The sequence below is a fragment of the Homarus americanus genome, unplaced genomic scaffold (genome assembly GCF_018991925.1).
Source record: "Homarus americanus isolate GMGI-L3 unplaced genomic scaffold, GMGI_Hamer_2.0 scaffold14467, whole genome shotgun sequence".
In the NCBI taxonomy this organism is placed as follows: Eukaryota; Metazoa; Arthropoda; class Malacostraca; order Decapoda; family Nephropidae; genus Homarus; species Homarus americanus.
Genome location: NW_024733734.1, coordinates 3,400,895 through 3,427,008, shown reverse-complemented (window position 1 = coordinate 3,427,008; position 26,114 = coordinate 3,400,895). Strand labels below are relative to the sequence as shown.

The following is a 26,114-nucleotide window of genomic DNA, read 5'->3' as shown; positions in this document are numbered from 1 at the left end:
TATATAATATATATATATATATATATAATATATATATATAATATATATATATATAATATATATATATATATATATATATTTATATATATATATATATATATATATATATAATATAATAATAATATAATAATAATATATATATAATAATAATAATATATATATATATAATATATATAATAATATATATGTAATATATATAATAATAATAATAATATATATATATATATATATAATATATATATATATATATATATATATATATATATAATAATAATATATATATATATATATATATATATATATATATATATATATATATATATATATATATATATATGCTGATAACCACAAAAGGAAGAAAACACGAAGTTCCCAAAGCTTCGTGTAATTCACATCTTCAGGGGTAGTACAGACTAAGAGAGTAATACAAATCAAGTTGTATATATACAGAGGAGGTGAGACCAGGTCACAATGGTCAGGTATTAGGTATGACCCTACTAATCTTTAAATAGCACCTAACGGTTGGTGGTCAGGTCAGATGGTCAAGTGACGGCCTTCTCACCTGATCACAAATCTTCTTAATTACAAAATTGTCAGCTTGTACATGCCGTTACTCAAATTCATGTTGAATGCTTTGGTATGTTTAATAAGACTAGATTCTATGATGTTCCTACTGTCAATTGACTTACATGGTAATATTGAGGCATTATCAGTCAATGCAATGCTTGTTATCCCTCAAATGAACAAACAGAGCATTGGATTCTGGCCTGTCCTAACACTGTATTTGTGTTGTTTAATTCTAGTTGCAAGATCTTTACCTGTCTGGCCTAAGTAAAACATATTACATTCATAGGAACTTTATAAATGCAACCAATTGTGTTGTTGGGGGTTCTTGATTAACATTTGTTTAACAGTGCATGAGTTTTTAAATGCCATTAGCGTTCAGGTTTTAGCTGTGCAGGAATGTGAGAATTTTGTGAAATGGTAATATTAAGATATTCTTATGGTCATGGGTGGGCATGGGGTCAGTTCTATAAAAAGTTTTCTTAGTAATGTTTAAGCATTTGTCTATGAAAGATCTAGGGTATTTAAGGTTTGAGCCAATATTATATATATATTTGTATTCCTCATCGATGAATTCCGGACTGCAAATTCTCAAGGCACGTAAAAACATCAAGAATAATATGGATCTGGTTGATAAACTCAATAACTTACACACTAATCATGATTTTAAACTGGTCAGCTTTGATGTAACGTCACTCTTTACAAAGGTCCCAGTTGATGATTTACTAGAGTTCCTCATAGATTCCCTGGATAACATTTCACTGCCCGTCTCGAAAGACGACTTCATCGAACTCATCAAACTATGTATTAAGGATTGCAAATTCGAATTCAATGGGAATATTATGCTCAAAGTTTGGTATGGCAATGGGTAATCCACTCTCACCTGTATTAAGCAACCTATATATGGAATTCTTTGAAAAACTATTAAGTAATATTTTACCACCCTCAGCAGTCTGGTTTAGATATGTTGATGATGTATTATGTCTCGGCCATCTAATGAGGACTAAAAGCTTTCCACACAACCTTAGCCCCTCGATCAAATTCACTGTGGAATTAGAGCAAGACTATGATGCCATTCTAGACTGTCTGATACACAGAATAGGTAACACTTTTAAGTTCAGTATTTATAGAAAACCAACTAATGTGTGTTCATACATTCATTATTCTGCCCACCATAATAAAGTCAAACAGTCAGTATTTTCAACAATGTTTTACGTGCCTTGAGAATTTGCAGTCGAATTCATCGATGGGAATACAAATATATATAATATTGGCTCAAACCTTAAATACTAGATCTTTCATAGACAAATGCTTAAACATTACTAAGAAAACTTTTATGAACTGACCCCAAGCCACCCATGACATAAGAATATCTTAATATTACCATTTCACAAATTTCTCACATTCCTGCACAGCTAAAACCTGGGCAATCAATGTGGCATTTAAAACTCATACTGTTAAACAAATGTATAGAACTCCCCAACAACACAATTGGTTGCATTTATAAGTTCCTTGCAAGGAATGTAATAGCTTAGGCAGACAGGTAAAGATCCTTGCAACTAGAATTAAACAACACAAATACAATTGGTAGAATCAATGCTCTGTTTGTTCATTTGAGGATATAAAGCATTGCATTAACTGGGATGCCCTCCTCAATATTACCATGTAAGTCAATTGACATTGACATCATAGAATCTAGTCTTATTAAACATGCTGACATTCAACATGGATTTGGAAGTAGCAGCATGTACAAGCTGGACAATTTTGTAATTAAGAAGATTTGTGATCAGGTGAGAAGGCCGGGTCACTTGACCATCTGACTGACCACCAACTGTTGTGTGCTATTTAAGATTAGTAGGGTCATTACTAATACCTGACCATTTGGACCTGGTCACACCCTCCTCATATATATGATTTATTCTCTCTCTGGTCTGTACTCACCCCTGAAGATGTGAATTACAGCGCTTAGGAACTTATGTGTTTTCTTCTCCTTGTGAGTTATCAGCATATACCTAGATCACGCGTACCTACAGTGATTTACTTGCATATATATATATATATATATATATATATATATATATATATATATATATATATATATATATATATATATATATATATATATATATATATATATATATATATATATATATATATATATATATATATATATATATATATATATATATATATATATATATATATATATATATATATATATATATATATATATATATATATATATATATATATATATACAGTAATACCCCGCTTAACGCGGTTTCGCTTAGCGCGATTTCACGTCAGAGCCGAACTTTCACTTAATGCGGGTTTTTTCCACGTATATACGCACAGAGTGTCCGGCTCAGACGCTATTTTTAGATTCGCCCCACCCACCACCCGCCACCCTGCCTGACTGCCTGCCTGCCTGTTTTAGCTCATAAAATTCATACAAATTACCCGGCCAGAATATAATTTACATTTCTGGAATTCTTACAATATGATGACCATTTTGAATATAAACATCATAGATTTTGCATTAGACATACAAATTTTAGATATAATGTTTACTCTGAGTAAATATGTTATTTTTTGTGCAAAATATATGACATTCGTATTCAAAATATTCCTGGTCTTACAAGGAATCCAGCAATGTCAATTATATTATACCTAACTTTAGTTTGAGGTATTATTTATTCCTAAAAAGGTAAATATTCTGGTTTTCCCACACATCTGGTAGGGAGGGTTGGTGGGGGGTGGGGGGGGGAGCGAGGGACCGACCGACCATCTGTTACCGTGTGAAGAATATATTTTTTTTCTTTTATTAACTGAAGATATTTGTTTTAGCTCAAAAAATTTATACAAATTACCCGGCCAGAATATAATTTACATTGCTGGAATTCTTACAATTTAATGATCGTTTTGAATATAAACATCATAGATTTTGCATTAGACATACAAATTTTAGATGTAATGTTTACTCTGAGTAAATATGTTATCTTTTGTGCAAAATATATGACATTTATATTCAAAATATTCCTGGTCTTACAAGGAATCCAGCAATGTCAACTGTATTATCCTAACTTTAGTTTGAGGTATTATCTATTAAAATTTAGTGGTTTTCCCCCAAAAATTTCTCAGAGGGAAGAGCCAGCAAGTGTAGTGTGAGAAGAGGGGGAAGGAGTTGAGTCCATTATTTGAATGGACATTAACTTGGCGACTGTATTTCTCTTAAGAATTAATTGTGTGCATGTACCATCATAAAATTAAGATGTTATTTTTACTAGAACATAGGTATTGTGTCAGAAAAAGTAGAGTTTGGGGGTCCGGCCAGTCTCTATTGGAATTAATCCCATATGTTCTGTTGTTCACTTAATGCGGTTTTCATTAACACAGTACCCTGAGGGTTCAATTGACTGCGTTAAGCGGGTACTACTGTATGTGTATATATATATATATATATATATATATATATATATATATATATATATATATATATATATATATATATATATATATATATATATATATATATATATATATATATATATATGTATTAACGTCCAGAACAATTGCCATATCGTCCATTAGGCACCAAAGAGAAAAAAAATAAGTGGCCTGCTGGACACTCCGGCCCCCTGGCGAAGACACGATGATCCTCCCATACTGGTTAGATATTATGATGTTAAAGATATGCTACTTAGGCTTTTTAAGCATTTGCTACAGGTGAAATGTTAACCTACATCTATTGAGGATAAAATCTTTCCCTACAAATTGACAATAACACATTTGCTGTAATCAGACATATCTAGTTACTCAACAATTTGCCAGTTAATTGGGGTTGCAATTCAAAATTCTGTGGCATTACTAAAATAATAAAGTTTCTGGTGCACTAAGATTAAGAGAAAACGGAGGACTCAGGTGTTCTGGTGTGAGAAAACGGACTCATTATGGGGGACCAAAAAAAAACATAGCTACATGTTTTGTGGACTACAGTATTAAGCGTTACCCTTTTCATCACTTTGTAATAAACCTATCCATGCCTATGTGTTTTTATGATATTTACCATAACATTATATATATATTTAGTGGGTCTAAATAATAGTAAATAAACTTGGGATGGGTCTTGGGTGCAGACACTAGAATAAATCCCGGTTCCACTTGCTCGTTTCGTGATTGGGTAATTAGGCGCGATAACCATGGGATGACTGTACTGTACTGTATATACTTGTGACACTGGCCAGTTGCTTCTGGTGTTATGGTACAGGGGTACCAAGTGACAACACTAGGATCCCGCTTCCTCTATCAAGGAATAAACAATTAAAATTTAAATTGAAAAAAAAAAACATTCAAATAATGGGACCTAGCCCTAGAGCGGGCACAGTCACGTATGCATAGCATATTCTTATAGATTGTGCGGCCAGGCGTACGTTATCTAGTGAATTTAGTCAATATTGTACAGTAACAATGGACTTAAGTGCAAACCTGTATTGTACATGTACTAAATGATTACGGTACTAAAATTGTTATGTCTATTGCAAATATAGCTTGTTTATACAGGTATTCAAATAAATTACTATCTTACAAGAATCCCTCCAATGTAAGTTATATTCACCCAGGTCGTTTGGGTGGAAAATTATGAGAAGAGCTTAGTCACTCTTAAGTAATGATAAATAAACACGCAGGCCGGCCTTCAGCGCCAACTGTCAAATCTTATCTCAAGTAAATAAACAAACAAACGCCAGACATTCTGTCCCCCCCATTGCCTCCCACCACCCTCGTGTCCAAGATAAAAGATTGGTGATTTCTTTATGTTTATTTTATATAATATCTCAGACTAAAGTTTGGATAATATAATTTGCATTGCTGAAATCCTTGCAAGACAGAGATTAATTTGAATATAAACGTCATATATTTTGCTCAATATGTAAAAAATGTAGTACATAGTGTACAATACTGTAGTACATTTTATGAAAAGTTTTTCAACTGTATTTTTGGGTAGATTTACATAAATTTCTTCATTTATTTTCATCCATTTACATGCACACACCATACTAAAAGAAACGTAAAATAAATAAATGACCTTATTGCAAAGCTGGAGTGCACATGTACTAATTTGATTACGGCACTAAAATTGCTATGTCTAGTGCAAATTACAACATGTTTATATTCAAATAAATCAGTATCTTACAAGAATCCCAGCTATGTTAATTATATTCTCCTAGGTCATATCACTGGCATTTCAAAATGAGAGAAGCTTAGTAGGACTGTTAAATAAACACACAGAGACCTTCGCCTCAAACTTATCACCTCAACACCCCCACCCAACCCCTCGCTGGGTGGCGCGGCTGTTTCCGTCAGTCCCCCCCCCAGCCAGGCTTTTAGGCTTACAGGTTTTAACTTATATAATATCTCAGACTAAAGTTAGATTATAATTTGCATTGCTGGAATCCTTGCAAGACAGCCAATAATTTGAATATAAACGTCATATATTTTGCTCAAGAGATAAAAATTGTTGTACATTAGTGTACAGTACTGTAGTACATTTTTAAAAAAAAAATTTCAACTGTATTTTTGGGTAGATTTACGTAGATTTCTTCATTTATTTTCATCCATTTACATGCACACACCATACTAAAAGAAACGTAATAGAAATACATGACCTTAGTGCAAAGCTGGAGTGCACATGTACTAATTTGATTACGGTACTAAAATTGTTTTGTCTAGTGCAAATTATAGCATGTTTATATTCAAATTAATCAGTATGTTACAAGAATCCCAGGTATGTTAATTATATTCACCCAGGTCATTTCATTGGCTTTTTATAAGAGAGAAGCTTAGTCACGTAAGAACTGATAAATATACACACGTTAGACCTGGGCCTGTGCCAACTGTCAAACGTACTACCTCCCCTCCCCCCACGCCCCCTCGCTCGCTCCCACCCTCCCACCCAAAAATACAGTTGAAAAACTTTTTATAAAATGTACTACAGTATTGTACACTAATGTACTGCATTTTTTATATCTTGAGCAAAATATATGACGTTTATATTCAAATTAATCTCTGTCTTGCAAGGATTTCAGCAATGCAAATTATATTATCCAAACTTTAGTCTGAGATATTATATAAAATAAACATAAAGAAATCACCAGGGTGGGAAGAGGGGGCGGGAGGTGAGGTGACAGAATGTCTGGCGTTTGTTTATTTATTTATTTGAGATAAGATTTGACAGTTGGCGCTGAAGGCCTGCGTGTTTATTTATCATTACTTAAGAGTGACTAAGCTCTTCTCATAATTTGCCACCCAAACGACCTGGGTGAATATAACTTACATTGGAGGGATTCTTGTAAGATAGTAATTTATTTGAATACCTGTATAAACAAGCTATATTTGCAATAGACATAACAATTTTAGTACCGTAATATATTTGCAATAGACAAAAAATTTTTAGTACTGTAATCACTTTGTACATGTACAATGCAGGTTTGCACTTAGGTCCATTGTTACTGTACAATATTGACTAAATTCACAAGATAACGTACGCCTGGCCGCACAATCTATAAGAATACGCGATGCATACGTGACTGTGCCCGCTCTAGGGCCATTTAGGTTCGCTAGGTCCCATTATTTGAATGTTTTTTTTCAATTTATATTTTAATTGTTTATTCCTTGATAGAGGAAGCGGGATCCTAGTGGTGTCACTTGGTACCCCTGTACCATAACACCAGAAGCAACTGGCCAGTGTCACAAGTATATACAGTCATCCCTTGGTTATCGCGCCTAATTGGGACCCCTCCGATAACGAAAGTATGGGATTTATTCTAATTGGTTCCAGGCACCCAAGACCCAACCCCAAGTTTCCCATTTTACGACCATTTATACCCACTAAATATATATATATAATTTTATGGTAAATATCATAAACACACATTGGCATGGCTAAGTTTATTACAAAGTGATGAAAAGGGTACACTTAATACTGTAGTCCACAAAACATGTAGCTATGCTTTTTTTATTTGGTCCCCCATCATACGAGTCCGTTTTCTCTCACATCAGGACGCCTGAGTCCTCCGTTTTCTCTCTTAACCTTAACGTGCACCAAAGACTTCAATATTCTTAGTAATGCCACAGAATTTGAAATTGCAACCCCAATTGCAACTGGGGTTGCAATTGTTGAGGCAACTAGATATGTCTGATTACAGCAAATGTGTTATTGTCAATTTGTAGGTGAAAGATTTTATCCTCAACAGATGTAGGTTAACATTACACCTGTAGCCAAAAAAAGTCTAAGGAAGGAAGCATATTCCTTTAACACATAATATCTGACCAGTATGGGGAGGATCATCGTGTCTCCGTCAGGGGGTCGTGTAGTGGTGGTCCAGCAGGGGTCACAGATTTTTTTTTTTTTGGAGGGGGGTTATTTTGGGGCACGGACGTATATGCAATCAGACGTTGTTTGGTCGGATGTTAACCGGCGCATGACTGTACTTACATTTGTATGTGGAAGTTTTGAGCTTGATGAAGTGGTGCACTGTACTGGTTACTGAAGCATAGGTGGATCATCATGATCACTGTTGGAAGAGGGTGATGCAGTGGTGGCTGGTAGAGAGCTGGGTGGTAGAAAGGTGGGTGGTGAAGAGGCGGGTGGTGGAGAGGTGGGTGGTGGAGAAGCAGGTGGTGGAGAGGCGCGCGGCCAGGAGGTGGTGCGTGGCCGTGAGGCAGGTGTTGAGGTAGCGGGTGGCTGGGAGGAGGAGGGTGGAGCAGCGGGGGTAACAGCTGACTGAGTGAGGGAGGGAGACGAATCAGTCATTTCCTCTTGGCTTTGAGGTATTTAAACATTTCCTGGTAGGGAAATAATACCTGGCTGATTTCTCGGACCATCTTCAGGCTCCATTCCATGGAAGGGTCATGGTCAACAATGAAATCAGTTGCCACCTTCACATGTCAAAATAGTGTCACCAAAATCGTTCAAGCCCCAACCTTCTTGTTACAATTCCATAATTTCTTCTGCTTCATCTTTCTCGGCACTTTTTACCAGCTCTTCCAAATCCACTTCTGTCAGTTCCTTTCCCTGCCCATCAATCATCTCTTCCACTTCTTCAGCAGCCATGTCCACAAACCCCTCACCACCCAACTGAAGTGCAACACTCACAATGTCATTCACATTCTTCACTATGGATAGAAACCCCTGGAAGTTATTCACACACTCAGACCATAAGGTTTGCCAACAAGCATTCACTGTCTCTGGTTTGAGTTCATTGAATGCTTCATTGATGTTGGTAATGCAATTCACAATGCTGTACTCCTTCCAACACTTGCCAACATCAAGGTCAGGGTCTGCATCCATGGCACTAGAGATACTACCAAAAGAGCGTCGGGTGTAATATGCCTTGAAGGTGCGTATTACACCCTGATCGAGAGGCTGAATAACAGCAGTGGTGTTAAGGGGTAGGAACACCACCTCTACATCTGGATGGCTAAACTGAAAGCTTTCTGGGTGGCCTGGTGCATTGTCTATCAATAATAACACCTTTAATTCCATCTTCTTGGAAGCAAAGTATTTTGCCACTTCTGGAATGAAGCAAAAGGTTCTTGTTTTTACCCTTTAAAGCCCTAGGGTTTGCTGAGTGGTAAAGTAAGCCAGGTTTGATCATGTGGCCAGCTGCACTGCCACTGAAGGTGAGTGTCACTCTGTCCCTGGCTGCCTTGACCCCAGGGGCACGCCTCTCCTACTTGTTTATGTATGTTCTGCCAGGCATCTTTTTCCAATACAGACTGGATTCATTGGCATTAAACACTTGCTCTGGTCTATAGCCTTTCTCTTCTATTATTTTCCTTAACTTTGCTGGAAATGCATCTGCAGCTGTGTGGTAAGCTGATGGGGCCACCCCAGTTAGCTTCACATTATGGAGAGAGAATTTTTCATAAAATCCTCGAACCAATCTTTACTGGCACTAACAGTTGGTTCAGAAGTCGCACTAGCCCCTTCACCTGCTGTTGATCTATGTTTATCTTTGATACCCTCAAAATGTTCTACACTACTGAGAGTATTCACAACCACTTGTTATCTTGAAAATAGGTTCTTATTCTCGTATGGGAGATATACAGAGGAACTAATAGACAGTCGGCTTCCACACCATAAGGACTAGCGATCTCCACTCTCTGTATCACTCCGCGCTGGCATGTACAGATGCCAGTATTCACAAGCTGAATATATAAAATGTAAATATGGTAATTCATATACATAACATGGTGCATAATAAATGGAAATATTACATAGGATTAATACATGTTCTGTAATACTTTACTATACATAATTAATAGAGTAATATAAGAATACACAGCTTAAGATACTACTTCGTGTCCATATTATACACCTCCCTCCCCCCATACGCTCATAGTTTCATCTTGAGCGGACCTTTTGTTTCTGAGTCGCTCGGACCTGCGGAGTACCGGGGCAGAAACACAAGGTGGGGATAGATTTACTGTAAAGACATCAACATTAGGGGACTCTACTGGGGAAGGGTAAACACTAGGCAGCTCCACAGGTCGGAGGAAACGACGGTTCCTCCACCATACTCTACCACTAGGAAGACGCACTTGGTAGTCCCTGGACCGGCCAATACCCATGACAACCCCAACCTTGTCCCAGCGGTGAGATACCGGATCTTGAATCCTGACCTGCTGGCCGATACTCAACCTGGGAAGGGGGAGAGCATGACAGTTGTACCGAGCAGTGACATCTGCGGCTCGTTCTGCAGCACGGCAGTCACAGTCTTCAGTCTTGGCCTGCCATTCTTGAGAAAAAGACTTCGAGTGGGCAGGAACACAAGACCTGAGATGATGTCCAAATAGAACCTGGGCTGGGGAGCGTCCGGTGAAGTTCGGGGTGTTGCGTAACTCTAACAAACCTCGATCGAAATCCTCGCAGTCGATATTTCCTGAGGGTGACACCTTAAGGATCAGGTGTTTAACAGTCTTGACTGCGGCTTCAACGTGTCCATTCGCCTGGGGGTAGTGGGGCGAGGTCACGACATGACGGACTCCCCAACGGTCCATGAAGTCCCGGAACTCGTGGCTGGTGAACTGGGGTCCTCCATCAGTCCTGAGGCGGAGGGGAACACCAACTTCTCTGAAGTAATGTCTGAAATTCCGGATGGTAGCAGAAGCCGTTGTATCACTACCACAGGGGACGACAACAGGCCATCCAGACAATCGGTCGGCAATGACGAGGAAGGACTTCCCTGCCACTACATAGAAGTCGGCCGACACAGACTCGAAGGGTCTTGAAGGGTTATCGTCGCACATTAAAGGTTCCTGTTGCTGGGTGGGTTGCAGAATCTGGCACGGCTCACAGGCACGCACGGTACTTGCAATGTCCGTGTCGATTCCGGGCCAAAATACAGTCTGGTTCGCCCGTCGCTTGGTGGCCTCCACTCCTCGATGGCTGTCGTGAAGGCGGGTCAAGGTACGGCGGCGTAGGGCAGCAGGAATGACTACTCGTGGACCATACAAGACGAGGTCTTCGTCACAATAGAGGTCCTCGCGTATCTTCCAGTACGGGAGTAGCGATTCATGAAGGTCGTATCGGTTAGATGGAAATCCCTGGGACACACAGTCGACGAGCCGGACATAGGAAGGGTCGGCCCGGGCTGCGGTGCGGAGATCTTCAAGGGTCTTGGCTGCATCCGGTGCTGTAGACTCTTCTGATGTGAAGACGGCCTTCAATGAGATTACTGACTTGAGGGATGCGGCAGCTGTAGAACATAACATCTCGTCCTCTGGGGTGGGGCGACTGACAGGAGCGCGGGACAGGGCATCTGGGATGCACAGCAGCTTACCCGCACGCCACACAGCCGTGAAGAGATAAGGCAAGAGCTTCTCTTTCAAACGTTGAAGGCGAGGGTTGTCTACTGCATCCAAAGAGTAGTGATTGATAATAGGTACAAGAGGGCGATGATCCGTGAAGAGGGTGAAGTGCTGAAGTCCTATCAGGTAGAAGCGGCACTTCGCCATTGCCCAGACAACAGCCAACATCTCCAGCTCAATCGTGGCATATCGGGTCTCGGCGTCCGTCAGGAACCGGGATCCACACTGAACTAAGCGGAGTTGTCCACCGCCATGGTCCTGCAGAAGGGCGTAACAAACGCCATAGAGTCTGGAGGCGTCAGTCTGGAGGACGGTGGGTAGGGCTAGGTTGTAACAGGCGAGGACAGGTGGACTTAAGAGGGCCTGCTTGACTCGCTGGAATGCTTCTTGATGATCTGAGGTCCACAGGAATGTCCTCCTGGGGCTCAGCAGGGGGCGCAACGGCTGGGCTGCGGCAGAGATGTCAGGTGAAAATTCAGCCAGCTGATTCACCAGACTCAAAAAAGAACGGAGGTCTGTCAGGTTGGCAAGAGTTGGAAAATCCCTGATTCCACTTAATTTCTCCGGGTCAGCTGCGATACCTGATGCTGAGAGAGTGTACCCACAGAAGTTCACTGATGGTGCGGTGACTACAAACTTGTCAGCGTTGAGGGTAATCCCATACTTTCGACATCTGGTGAGAACTTCATATATTCGGGAGAGGTGGGTACAGTAGTCTTCGTCATGGAGTAAAATATCATCAACCACCTTGACACAATTCGTGGCTCCTTGAAGGGCCGCATCACCACGTTGACAGAATGCATCGCCCGTAGCGGCAAATCCCATGGGGCCTCTGCAATACTGAAATCTTCCATATGGTGTGATGAATGTAGTCAAATGCTGGTCTTCTTTGGCCAACTCGATCTGCCAATAACCACAAAAGGCGTCCATCGTTGTAAAAACTTCGCCTTCGGGTCCACATTTCAAACAGCTGCGAAGGGTGTGGGTGAAGGGTGGGCTGGACGGGAAACTTGCTGGTTAAGTTTTGACAGATCGGTGGTGATCCGTACTCCACCACGAAGTTTGGCGACGGGGACGAGAGGGTGCCACAAAGGTGAAGGTTCGTCTCCGGCCGGCTTGATGATTCCCTGAGCAACCATGTAGTCAAGCTCTTGTCTAACTAGCTCCTTGTAGGCGTGAGGAATCAAACAAGGGGTGTGGATGGCAAAAGGTGTGGCACCATCCATAAGATGAATCTTCATAGGTGGACCCACCATCGCCTTGAGTGGTGTGGATCCTAAAGATTTCTTTGTAACCAACACGTCAGCAAACTCCTTGAGAAGGTAAGCTCTTGCATCAGAAGGGGACGTGTTAGTAGAGATAGGGAGTTCCTTCAACCTGTTGACATGGGTGACCTTTAAAATAGGTTTGGGGAATTCCTTGGAAATAATGGCCAACTCTTGACAAGTGCCATATGATAGAAGCGGAGTCGGGATCCCATCATGAACATCAATCCGGGCTGAGCAAGAACACTTACCAAAGGTAAGAGTAGCCCAGAAAGATCCCAAAGCTGGAGCCATATTGGAACCATCAGCTGTCAGTTTCGTTGTCTGAGGAGGGGCTGTAGGTTGCTCCGGGGTATTCCCAAACTTGTTGTGGACCAATTACTGAGACGTCAGCACTGGTGTCAGGTAACATCTGAAGACTGGATGACAAGTTACCGTGAGAAATGACGACACTGATGTGCTGGGGCGTCGTGTCTGTGGAACAATGTACACGACGGCAGGAACGACTGGACACAGCGCCTTGATGCTTGCCTGAAGGAGGGGGCATGCCAGCACTACCTGAGGATGACTTCTTGGATCCTTGGTGGTGTCCTCTCTGTGTCTTCTTACAACAACATTTGTCATAATGGCCCACACGACCACAAAGTCTGCACTGAACTTTGCTAGCAGCCCAGTGACCCTGACGGTTGCAACTTCTGCACACGCTTTGAGCAGCTGGGCACTGGGAGGCATCATGCTGTCTCGTGCAGCTGTTACACAAAGCTGCTGCTGAAGGTGTAGCTGGAGGGTGAGGGGTGGGGTTACCTTGCTGCTTCTTACCCTTTCTGTAGGAAGACACCGCCCTCACCTGGTCAGGTTGTGAGCGTAAAGCAGAAGTCGCACACCTGGCGGCCTCGTACGCTCGACATATTGTAACAACATCTTGAAGGGAGGAAGTGGGGTCAAGTGAAATGAGACGCTGAACTAGCTCTTCATCTCGAATACCCGTTAAAATGATTGTCTTGAGTTGTGTCTCTTCACAAACTTGATAATTTCCAGGACAAACATCAACTTCCTCTGAACATCTTTTCAGTCTTACAAAAAATGCATCAAAAGATTCTCCATCAAGCTGCTTACATTGGACGAGTCCTCTTCTTCTGAGTGCTTCGCTGCGCTGTCCCTTAACGTGTTCCTGTAACTTGTCGAGCACGGCCTTTACCGTCAGAGTTGTTGTAGGAGGCACTTGAAGTGTGTGCTCGAGAGTACGTTGTGTTTCTAAGGACAGGCACATACGAAGCTGTATCATCTGTTTAGGCTGTGGTAAACTTGACAGGTCAACCATTGTTGCATAGTCTTGCCAACGTCGACGCCATTCCCGAAATATCTGATAAGAAGCGTCAGACTTCAGAGAGGGAGGCGTTTGTGCTGCAGCCTTTTGAGGAATTGTTGAACCGACTCTGGGAAATGAGGTACCAGTGCCTCTAGTCGCATCAACATTAGTAGTGGCAGAAGAATCTTGTACAGTAGATGTTGTGGGGAGGCTAACAGGGAAATCAAGACTTCAAATCTGGCTTGATCCTCTCTTCTTCTCAGGTCATCCTCACTGCTACGTATATCTTCTAGTTCTCTGCGTCTTTGTTCATCTTCGTGGCATCGTCTTTCAGACTCTCTGTACCGAATTTCTTCCTCTTCTCTCCTTGCAACATAGTCCTGGCGTCGAAGTTTCCATCCACTTAATCAGTTGAAGGAGATCTGTGGATGCAGGCACCGCAGGAGAGCTTGCTCGCGACGAATGAGGAGATTCTGTGGGTGATTGGGCGTTGTCACTGTGGGGAGCGTGGGCCCTGAGTGTGGGTGGGGAGAGGTCTCCCAAGCTTAAATTCATAACCCCATCATCGAGGGTATCATTTTGATCCCTGTGAGACATGCTGACAGCTTCTGTACTCTATCTGTGCAAGAGACCGGGTCAACCCCTCGTAATCTATGCACAGAATTACAGAAGTCTAAAGTAATACACAAGAATTTAATATAAAGTGGGCCTGTGAGTACGTGTGTGTGTGTGTGTGTGTGTGTGTGTATGGCTTGTTGCCGGGAGGCTTGGCGCGCTGCCAGACGTAGAGGCAGCTGGGCGCAAGTCACAGCTGAACCGAAGTTGTCTTAATGCGCGCTGCTCAGTTACCCAATGACCGTAGGCGGGAGGGGTTGTACTGCTGGGCAGCTCCCTCAGTCATCTGACTGCAGTTTGCAGAGACAATTCTGATTAAAATACACAACACAGCACTTCACAGAACACTTCACTTCACAGCACAGCACTGTACACAGCATAGCACTTCACAACACTGTAAGTCCTGAGGCTTGTAGTCTGGCTGTAAATCCTTGGTGAAGCTAAAGACCAGACGCCATTAACACAGTCCGGCGGGAAGGCTGAATTCACTCTGAATCTCACTGAGAAATCTCACTGCGCCATCTATGTTTGTCTTTGATACCCCCAAAATGTTCTACACTACTGAGGGTATGCACAAACACTTGTTATCTTGAAAATAGGTTCTTATTCTCGTACGGGATATATACAGAGGAACTAATAGACAGTCGGTTTCCACACCTTAAGGACTAGCGATCTCCACTCTCTGTATCACTCCGCGTTGGCATGTATAGATGCCAGCATTCACAAGCTGAATACATAATATGTAAATATGATAATTCACATACATAACATGGCGCATAATAAATGGAAATAGTACATAGGATTAATACATACTTTACTGTACATAATTAATAGAGTAATATAAGAATACACAGCTTAAGGTACTACTTCGTGTCCATATTATACAGTTGACTCGTAAAAATGGGCACAAAGATTCTGAAGCCTTCTTATGAATCACGTTACTATCGATCGAAAAATTTTTGTGTTGCTGGTCCTTAATCCAAATGTTGTGCTTTTTCTGTTTTTACTATGTTCTTGTCACGAACAACCTGTGCCACTTTAGCACTTGCAGGAGCAGTTGTTTGAGCAGAATCACGAATTACTTGTTTATTCTTTTTTATGTGCCGCACTGTGGATTTGTTCACACCAAACAACTGACCAGCCGCGGCAGCACGCATCCCCTCCTTTAACTTGTCTAATAATTCAACTTTCTTTGCCATTTACATTTCACTCCACGTGCATCACTAGCACTGACACTAGGCAGTCTTTTAGGGGCAATTTTCACACAGAAACACTAAAGTTTTGAGAGTACAACACGAGATGCTATGTCACAGGCAATGGCTGCGAACAGAGGGAGAGGAGACGCTGCGGGTGCGTGGGATAACTCATTGCGCTGCAGGAGAGGCTCGCAAGCTAGCCACCACAGCCACCATCTGCTTACCACGAATCGTAGAAATTGCGAATTTCAAACCCGCAAATGGCAAGGGTTTACTGTATATCCATTTGTTGGTTTTCATTCCTAATCTCTTACACCCACACAGCTGCCCTTTCTTGGACTACACTTCCCCATTCTTCTTCTCCCAACCCCCACCCCCACTTCCACCTTGTTTCCATTCTTTTTTTAAATCTTTCACCAAGCATACACTTTCCCTACATAACTTACCTAATACAAAATTTGACCTCATATCAGCTGTACAATGGATTAAAATCAACATCCATGAGTGCAATTTCTGAGGTAAAAAATAAAGTCATGAATAATGGTGACTCAATTTCAAATGAGTCAAGACAATGGAATTTGAGTGAGATTGAATGAAAACTTAAAAAAATATGTTTAATTACTCGAAATGTAAATTTAGTGGTCATCAAAATAGGACCTTGTTAAAAGGCATAAAAATGAGCATATAAAACATGCCACATAAAGATAAGAGTTAAGATACTGTACCGTAAAAGGTAATCATAAATTCCAGTAATATACTGTATTGTATTGTACTTCAAAACTTATTTACCTGAATATCTATAGAATCTCCATTTTCTTGATTGGGATATAATACTGAGTAGTCTGTTTCTTCAGGCTGGGGAATGAGTGGTTCCGGAAGTTGTGAATTGTCTACACATTCATCAAATTTTGATCGTTTTCTTGGTGGTCCATGATCCCATTCTGCAGCAGGAACTTCACATTCCTCTTTCTTTGGTGCTTCATCAGGTACTGCCAGACCTTTTATTTTGAGACACTCAGCAGCTCGTAGTAACCCTGGTAGATCCCTCTGTAAGACCTGTAATTCAAGAGCCAAGTGAGGATGATATTTTCTCCTATTTTGGCTAACAGATAATAATACTTGCAGAAAGTGTAAATGTGAAACTATTTTATTGTATGAGCAAAACCCATCCATTCATATCGTTTGTACTCAGTTTCCCAAAATTTTATTGAAAACTGTTGGAAAATTCAAAGATACATAATTCTACTTACAAAAGGCCTAACAATAAGCCAATAAGTCAATTTGACTAATTTCCGTTCACACAGAAAGAGTCAGGAAGAGTCACGTTTGTCAGTATCCTGTCAGATGTAAGCGGTATGGACACACATTCTCTCGCAGCCTCGCATAATCTGTTGTGAATTCAGCGGCGTAGGAGGAAGAGGAACAGAGTATGGGTGCATGAACTCAACACCAAAAGACCAGATTTTGGTGCCTTTAGTCATTTATTCCCAGCCTTGGTGAACCATCCAGACAAATTCTACCATTTCTCTAGAATAACAGAGATCATAGAGAGCAGGACACTCCCAAACAAGATTTATAAAATCCTCCACCACAACGGACTCGTGATGACTGATGAAAAAATGGGTCTGGCCGTTTTCATGAATCGACTCGACTATGTGTGACTCGAATCGACTCAACCCCCCGGGTGTGAACAGCTTCTGCAAAATTACAAACAAAATAATGTCCTTTTGAATGGCGAGTCACGTAGAGTCAAGACTCGATGTGACTTGACTCGTTTGGTGTGAATGCAGCCTAACTCTGGGAAAATGGAAACACTTTGTTACACGTGCCCAGGGCAATAGGTAGGTGTGTGCGTGCGTGCGTGCGTGCGTGCGTGCGTGCGTGTGTGTGTGTGTGTGTGTGTGTGTGTGTGTGTGTGTGGGAACTGTGTCTACCCCATCAATAGTTGGCCTTTTAACTTTCTTTATACACTGTAGTTTATATAAGTGGCAATTTAATTTTCTTTATAGTTTCAATAGTTGGACACTCAATTGTCAATATTTTTTTATAGCTATGTTATGAGCACAGGTATGGGACTGTCTATCTGGAGTCCCGTTTCCAGAACGCTTGGAAAATGGGCTATGTTCTGGAACAAATTATTTAAATTGAACGCCAATTCCCAAGCAACAATTTTGTTTTGATGGTGACACCGACACCATCGCCAGCAGTTCAAACCAGTGATTTATACTTGATTACTTAAGTTTGGATATTTGGTTTCACAAATTTCACTGCAAAATCACCTTGCGGATGATGCCAAATTATTCAAGGAAATTAAGAACCAAATAGACTGTGAAGAGCTACAGAAAGATCTCTGTCAGCTTCAAGAGTGGTCGAAGAAATGGCTGTTAACATTCAATGTCATGAAGTATAAGAGGATGCACCTGGGACGTACAAACAGTAAAGAAGTGTATCACACATCCCAACGGGATGAAGAAACAGCATCAGTAGAGACCGAATGTGAAAAGGACCTTGGTGTGTATGGTGACAACGAACTGAAGTTCTCGGCCCATTGTGAGAAGAAGGTGAATCAAGCAACTAAACTAGTAGGTCTTATAAGAAGGTCGTTCAGATATCTAGACGGTCCGTCCCTTATGACGATCTTCAAGAGTAAGGTGCTTCCCCGCCTGGAGTACTCTCACTCCGTCTGGTCCCTGAGATATGCTAGAGACTGTCAGTTGATTGAAATTGTCCAAAGGGGGGCCTCCAGACTGGTGTCGACACTATGGCACCTCAGTTATTCAGAGAGATTAGAATGCCTATAACCAAGCTTATACTATAGATGGGCAAGGGGTGACCTATTTGAAGTTTATAAACATCTCCGAGAACACTACAGTGATCCCTCGGTTAACGAACGCCTCGGTAAACGAAATTTCGGTTAACGAATTACCTTCTGTAAGAATATTCAATTCAGTTAACGAACAAAAATTCGGTTAACGAAATTCTTACGAAAACATGTCACCATGTTTTTGCTTGCTCACCAGCTGGAATATTAGTCCGCCAATACAGTAATCGGTTCTAGGGCTTAAATTCGTTCCCATTTGAGAAAATATCAAGAAGGTTGTGCTTTTAAACATTTTTCAAAGTTTTATATTAAAATTATTAGTAATTTTAACACTTATTTAACATAATTGCAGTACAGGAAACTAGTTTTTGGTGTGCCAATCAGCCACTTCACTCACCCACCAAGGCATCAGTTTGTATCTCTGGTCAGAGGAGGTAACATCTTGCTTGTGGCTCTCTTGAACATAAATATTTTTACATTTTTACAGTACAATTATTGGTTATTCTCAAATTTATTTAACATATTGATAATATATAGTGTAGTGCAGTGTTGATTTAAAGAAAATAATCTTTATTTACAGCAATTAAACTTAAAATTTTAGTGGTGAAATTGTTATTGAATCCAGCATGGGTCCAAAGAAATCTAGAAAGGCAATTTCAATCAAGGTGAAACAGGAAATCATAAGGAAACATGAAGAAGGCATTAGAACAAATGTGCTTAGTCAAGAATATGGCATGTCGGCATCAACTGTGTCAACAATTCTTGCGCAGAAAGACAAGTTTAAAGAAGTGAAAGTGAGAGACAAATCTACCAGAGTTTTTAAAGGTAGGTCCTTAATTGCAGAAACAGAGAGGTTACTTCTCATTTGGATTAAGGAAAAACAAATGAAAGGAGATTCAATTTCGACTGAAGTTATTTGTGAAAGAGCCAGGGAAATCTACGAACATTTGAAAGAAGAGCAACCTAGTTCTTTTGGCACAGAGTTTGAAGAGTTTAGAGCCAGCAAGGGCTGGTTCGAGAAATTTAAGAAAAGAAGTGACATTTTCAGTGTTATTAGGCATGGTGAGGCTGCCAGTGCAGATAAAGAAGGAGCAGCAAATTTTGTAGTGAGTTTAAGGAACTGGTGGAGGAAGAAAACTATCTTCCACAGCAAGTGTTCAATGAGGACGAAACTGGGCTGTTCTGGAAGTAAATGCCCAAAAGGACATTCATCACCAGATGAAGCCTCTTTACCTGGGCATATACCCATGAAGGATCGTCTCACTTTTTTATGCTTGGTGCCAAGGTTTCAGGGGATTTCCGACTGAAGCCTATGCTTGTCTACCACTCTGAGAACCCCAGGGTGTTCAAGCAACAAAAGGTGGTAAGAGGACAACTTGGAATTTATTGGAAATCCAACCGTAAGGCATGGGTGACAAGACAGCTCTTTAATGAATGGGCTGTTGAGGTGTTTTGCCCTTCTGTGAAGAGCTACCTAACCACCAATAAACTCCCTTTAAAGGCTCTTCTCCTTATGGATAATGCCCCTGGTCATGACCCTGTAGTACATTTTATAAAAAAAATTCTACTGTATTTTTGGGTAGATTTACATAAATTTCTTCATTTATTTTCATACATTTACATGCACACACCATACTAAAAGAAACGTAAAAGAAATACTGTACAAATGGAGTGCACATGTACTAATTTGATTACGGTACTAAAATTGTTATGTCTAGTGCGAATTACAACATGTTTATATTCAAATAAATCAGTATCTTACAAGAATCCCAGCTATGTTAATTATATTCTCCTAGGTCATATCACTGGCATTTTAAAATGAGAGAAGCTTAGTAGGACTGTTAAATAAACACACAGAGACCTTCGCCTCAAACTTATCACCTCAACCCCCCCCCCCCACCAACCCCTCGCTGGGTGGCGTGGCTGGCTATGTCCCTCCCCCAGCCAGGCTTTTAGGCTTACAGTTTTTATCTTATATAATATCTCAGACTAAAGTTAGGAGATTATAATTTGCATTGCTGGAATCCTTGCAAGACAGCCAATAATTTGAATATAAACGTCATATATTTTGCTCGAGATAAAAATTGTTGTACATTAGTGTACAGTGCTATAGTACATTTTATAAAAAAAGTTTTTCAACTGTATTTTTGGGTAGATTTACATAGATTTCTTCATTTATTTTCATCCATTTACATGCACACACCATACTAAAAGAAACCTAATAGAAATAAATGACCTTAGTGCAAAGCTGGAGTGCACATGTACTAATTTGATTACGGTACTAAAATTGTTTTGTCTAGTGCAAATTATAGCATGTTTATATTCAAATCAATCAGTATGTTACAAGAATCCCAGCTATGTTAATTATATTCACCCAGGTCATTTCACTGGCTTTTTATAAGAGAGAAGCTTAGTCACCTAAGAACTGATAAATATACACAAGTTAGACCTGGGCCTGTGCCAACTGTCAAACGTACTACCTCCCCTGCCCCCACGCCCCCTCGCTCGCTCCCACCCTCTCTCTCCCGCATCTGCTTGGCATTGCTGGAATCCTTGTAAATAAGTGAATACTTTTAATATAAACGTCATGTATTTTGCACAAGAGAAAAAAATTAATCACCTGTATCACATTACAGTAGTGATTTAAGAGTAAAAGTGTATATGTACGTATACAGTCAACCCTCGCTTTACGCGGTCCCACATTCCGCGTTTCCACGTTAACGCGGTGCCCTGCCAGAACCTAACGTGCTCACATTACGCGGTGCGTGAACCCCATTACACGGAGAGTGTTCGGCGCGACACTATTTTTAGATTCGCCCCACCCGCCTGCCTGCCTGTGCTCTCGCCTCTCCCTCCTCCTCCCTCCCTCCCTCCTCCCTCCGCCTGGGCAAGCCGCGCGGTAAGGTTGCGCAGTGTGTGTCTTTGTTGCGTTATCACTGACGTCATATGACGTATCGGACTGTGATTGGCCATGCATCCCTACCCCCCTCTGCTGCTAGCTGTAATTGGCTTTAAGTATTATGACGTGTCCACCCGGGGGAGGGAGGGAGGGAGGAAAGACAATGCTTGACCTAGCCGCGCCAGTTTCATCCCTCCAGGCCAGACCGTGTAAACGTGTATCCATTGTTCTGTAAAATGGCTTCCGCCAGACCACTGCCCCCAGAGAGAAACCTTTCCTTACCTGGACCCAGCGGCACTAAGCCAAAGAAGACACGACGTTCCTTAAGCTACGAGGTGAAGTATACCATCATCCAAGAGTTGGAGAAAGGAACAAGGCAGGTTGATTTGGCGCGCCAGCATGGTGTGAATGAATCTACGATTCGAACAATAAAGAAGGATGCAGCCAAGATAAAGGAGCACATGAAGATCACAAAGTCTACAGGTGCTTCTATGATCAAGTATTTTCACAACCAGGTGCTTCTCAAGACAGAAAAATTACTTGTGAGGTACTTGGTGCGTCAGGCGCGACGGAACATGGCGGTCGACACGCGCTCTGTTAAGGACTACGCACGTGAACTGTACATTGCAGTGGCACGAAAGATGGGAATTACAGAGCCCAAACCCTTTAATGCTTCCTCTGGGTGGTTACAGAGGTTTAAGATCCGGAACAAAATCGCCAATATAAACATTGGTGGTGAAGAAGCGAGTGCTGACCGTGCTGCGGCTAGGGAATTTCCTCCGTTTTTACGTGAGATTATGGAGGAAGGACAGTTCACCGACGACCAGGTGTTTAACATGGACGAATCTGGTCTTTTCTGGAAAAAGCTACCTTCCAAGTCCTTCGTTGTAAAGAATGCCAGCAAGATTCGGGGCCGGAAGATGCAGAAGGAACGCATCACCGTCCTGTTTACCACCAATGCCTCCGGTACCTGTAAGCTCAAGTTATCGGTGATCCACACAGCACGCAAGCCGCACGCCTACAAAACCATGAACAGGACCAAGCTAAATGTCCACTGGCTGACCGCACGTAAGGCGTGGATGTTCTCTACACTGTCCCTCTCCTGGTTTGATGACTGTTTTGTTCCCGATGTAAAGAAATTCTGTGAGCGACAGAATGTGCCATTCAAGATTTTGTTGCTGCTGTACAACGCACCAGGACACTCGCCCCTACTGTTAGATCGTCACCCCAACGTAAAAGTGGTCTTCCTTCCTCCCAACACTACGTCTATATTACAGCCCATGGACCAAGAGTTAATCTGTAATGTAAAAGCTGCATTCTCTACGAAAAAATTCAAGCTCCTGAACGACTACACCAACACCAGGGAAGAGTTGCTTAACCTGAGTGACACCACCACTGATAGCAAGAGCGAAGAAGATGAGGATCAACAGTTGGCACAGCAAAAAATACTGTTCAAACAATTCTGGAGAGTATTTAACATCAAGAAAGCTGTGGACTTCTTGGTGGAGGCATGGGATCAGCTGTCTATTGCTACAATTCGTCACGCATGGAGACATGTGTTGCATGGAATACCAGGTGAGAGGAGGAGTCAATCTGTGACTGGTGAGGTTCAGACTGTTGCAGTAGCAGTGGACCTTGCCAGAGAAGCTGCGCAGAGTGTTACAGTTCCAGGCTTCTCCGAGACCACCAACGACGACATCATGGAGGTGATAATGGAACCTGATGTGACTACCGAGGAGATGGTACATGATGATGACGACGTCAGTGAAGAGGCAGGTGGTGCGTCATCCCAAGAAGAACAACACTTATCCCATAGTAATGTTAGGGGTGCCATCGAGTGTATCGAGAAAGCCAAGCTCCTCCTTTCCGACGACCCTGACGCAAACAGGTATGAAATCTTCACTACCCAGCTGTTTCAGACTATGGAGCCCTATATCAAGGTGTATCACGACAACATCAACACCAGCCGTCAGCAAAGCATAACAGATTTCTTCACCCGCAACCCACCACAGCCAGCCCAAGCCAGTGATAGTGACAGTGAAGTTGACTTTGAGGGATTTGTCAGGGAAGCCCTGACAACTGTAAGTGACAGTGATGATGATTCACCTAGTAATGGTGATTCACCTGAGGGCCAGTAGCCTGCCCTCTGCCTCGGAACCAGCCTCCATTCCCGTACGCCGACCCATCTCTTCTACTAACGTAAGTGTTCCACCTAACTTTTAGTTTTCCTAACCTAACCTTTATTTTTCCTATGTTAACCTTTATTTTTCCTAACCTAACCTCTTCTATATTACTTGTTTTTTCATACCATCATAAAGTTAAGATAAAATTTTTACAACAACATAGTTGTGTGTCTTCAAAAAGTGGAGTTTGGGGGTCGGCCCGGACTCTATTTCATTTAATCCCATATGTTATGCTATTCACTTTACGCGTTCCTCACTTTCCGCGGGACCCTGCCGGTTACATTAACCGCGTAAAGTGAGGGTTGACTGTATAGTATTCCACTTACACGTAAGTATAAATACAAAGTTTATGCGATGATCGGACAACGTCCATTTCGGTTAACATCACGTTTCCAAGAACATATCTAGGATGTTAACCGGCGCATGACTGTATATGAGATTACACAACCACCATAAGGGATATAAACACAAATCATTTGCCTGTCTTAATTAAAAGCTGTTATCACGAACACAAAAAAATTAATCATTCTTATTCTCTCATGGTACATTAAGGGGTTTTATCATATATTCACAAGGTATTATTTCTCTAGAGCAAGAAACCATGATTTCTGTTCGGAAACGGATGATCGTTTGCGCTGATTAGGAACGCGGAGTCTGTCATTTTCAACTACTTGAAGGACTTCTTGAAAGCGCTCCTCATCCCTGGCAACATTAAGAAAATCATGGCAAAGTTTTACACCACGCTCTGCAGCCTCATTGACGACCTGAAGCTTGTCCACAACCCGTTTCATGTTCAGGTAGTCGTCATGATCCGCCCATTCACTGGCTGGACTGTGGAGAAACTGATAGGGCATGCCTAAAATGGTGAAGAACCGGCTTGAGTCAGGCCCAATTAGGGCCACCAGGGCAGTGCCACTTTCTGGGACAGGGGGAAGATATGGCTTTCCATAGCCTCCATGATTGAGCCCCACTCTCTTAGTAACTTCAGTACCTTCATGGCAAAGAAGGGCCTTCCTCATCTCCTCTTTTGTCCTTTCTTGTACTTGGGACGAGAACAAAGCCAGTGGGGCCAACTCCTCAGTTAGGTACCAAGTGTGTCTACCGAGTGCCACACGTGCTTTGTCAACTATTGTGGCGTCATATGGGGCAAATTCAGCCAAGGTTTCGACCAAATTCAAGTCATTCAATGGCGCACTTGCTGGAACAGGGCAAACAATCCACCATGGGACATAAACAGCGACTGTGAACACAACAAACTGTTCTAACTTGCTGATTTGACTTTTAGTCATAACCTTGACTTTGGGAAACTGCTCTTTGATCTGGTCTGACAAAAGAACAATCTTGAGGGCATAGAGCAGTTTAGCCATCCACCTTGCTTTGTGAAGTGCGCCAGGGTAGACCATCGTGAAGTTCACTGGCTCGGATCCTTTAGCTACAAGCAGCAGACAAAGCTCTACCAGCTCCTTGTAGTCGCCACGTGTAAATGGTTGGGCTAGAGATTCACAGAAGAAGTCAGCCATCTCCTGCTGGCGCTCCTCAAACACTCCAGGCATTGCGGGGTAGTAGTATTTCTTTTTTTCATTGTACGCCAGTTGAGAGAAATGGGTCTTGAACCAAGAAATGCAATTATTGGGATTATTGTATTTTGTACTAATCTATAATATTGTTTTAGGGGTATTAAGACTGATATGATCGATCATTTGCTTGGTGTTAGTATATCTTATAAGTCTAATAAAAGAAATTCCACTAAATTTGTTCATTAGATAATAATATTCCTTGTTATTTTGTAAAGCCGACAGTGCTAGCTCAAACATGCACCGATCTCCAAGAAAATTTACAGGGGTGTTTCCTAGATAAATACACAACACTAAAACTTTGAACAGCATTGTAGGACCATTTTTTTTATTTTTGGAGGGCAATGGCCTGGGGGGCGATAATGTAATGATAACGATAATGATAATAATAATAATAATAATAATAATAATAATAATAATAATAATAATAATAATAATAATAATAATAATAATAAAGAACCATAAAGAAATGCAAAAATGAAAAAAAAATCAAGAGTGAGAAACAATATATGCATGTTGTATTGTCAATGGCAAGAGAAATAATTGAGACCCTGCAATTGTATGTAAATGAGGCAGAAAGTCAGATCAGTAACCTGGGCCTTGGTCACAATTTTTATGATGCCATATGTTCTCTGACTTTTCCTTTTTTTATTCATGGTTTCTGTGCTGGTTCATATTTATTTACTAAAGTGGTTAATGTTTTAAAGCAAATGATATTGAAATATGAATGGCAAATGAAAAAAAATGAATAGAGGGACTTAAATGAGGTAGGTTAGGAAAAGGTACTTTGAAAACGTATGTTTCATTTCCGTAGACTTT

The 26,114-nt window shown here is 41.2% G+C and overlaps 1 protein-coding gene across 2 annotated transcripts in view; it reads right to left on the bottom strand.

Annotated features, from left to right (window-relative positions):
- LOC121869934 (protein tramtrack, beta isoform-like) overlaps nt 1-26,114 on the bottom strand; it is a 93,366-nt gene that overhangs the window by 11,299 nt on the left and 55,953 nt on the right. For both annotated transcript variants that reach the window (XM_042371500.1, XM_042371499.1), the window contains exon 4: nt 16,608-16,874. In XM_042371500.1, the coding sequence (XP_042227434.1) occupies nt 16,608-16,874 (267 nt within the window). The remainder of the gene's footprint in view (nt 1-16,607; nt 16,875-26,114) is intronic.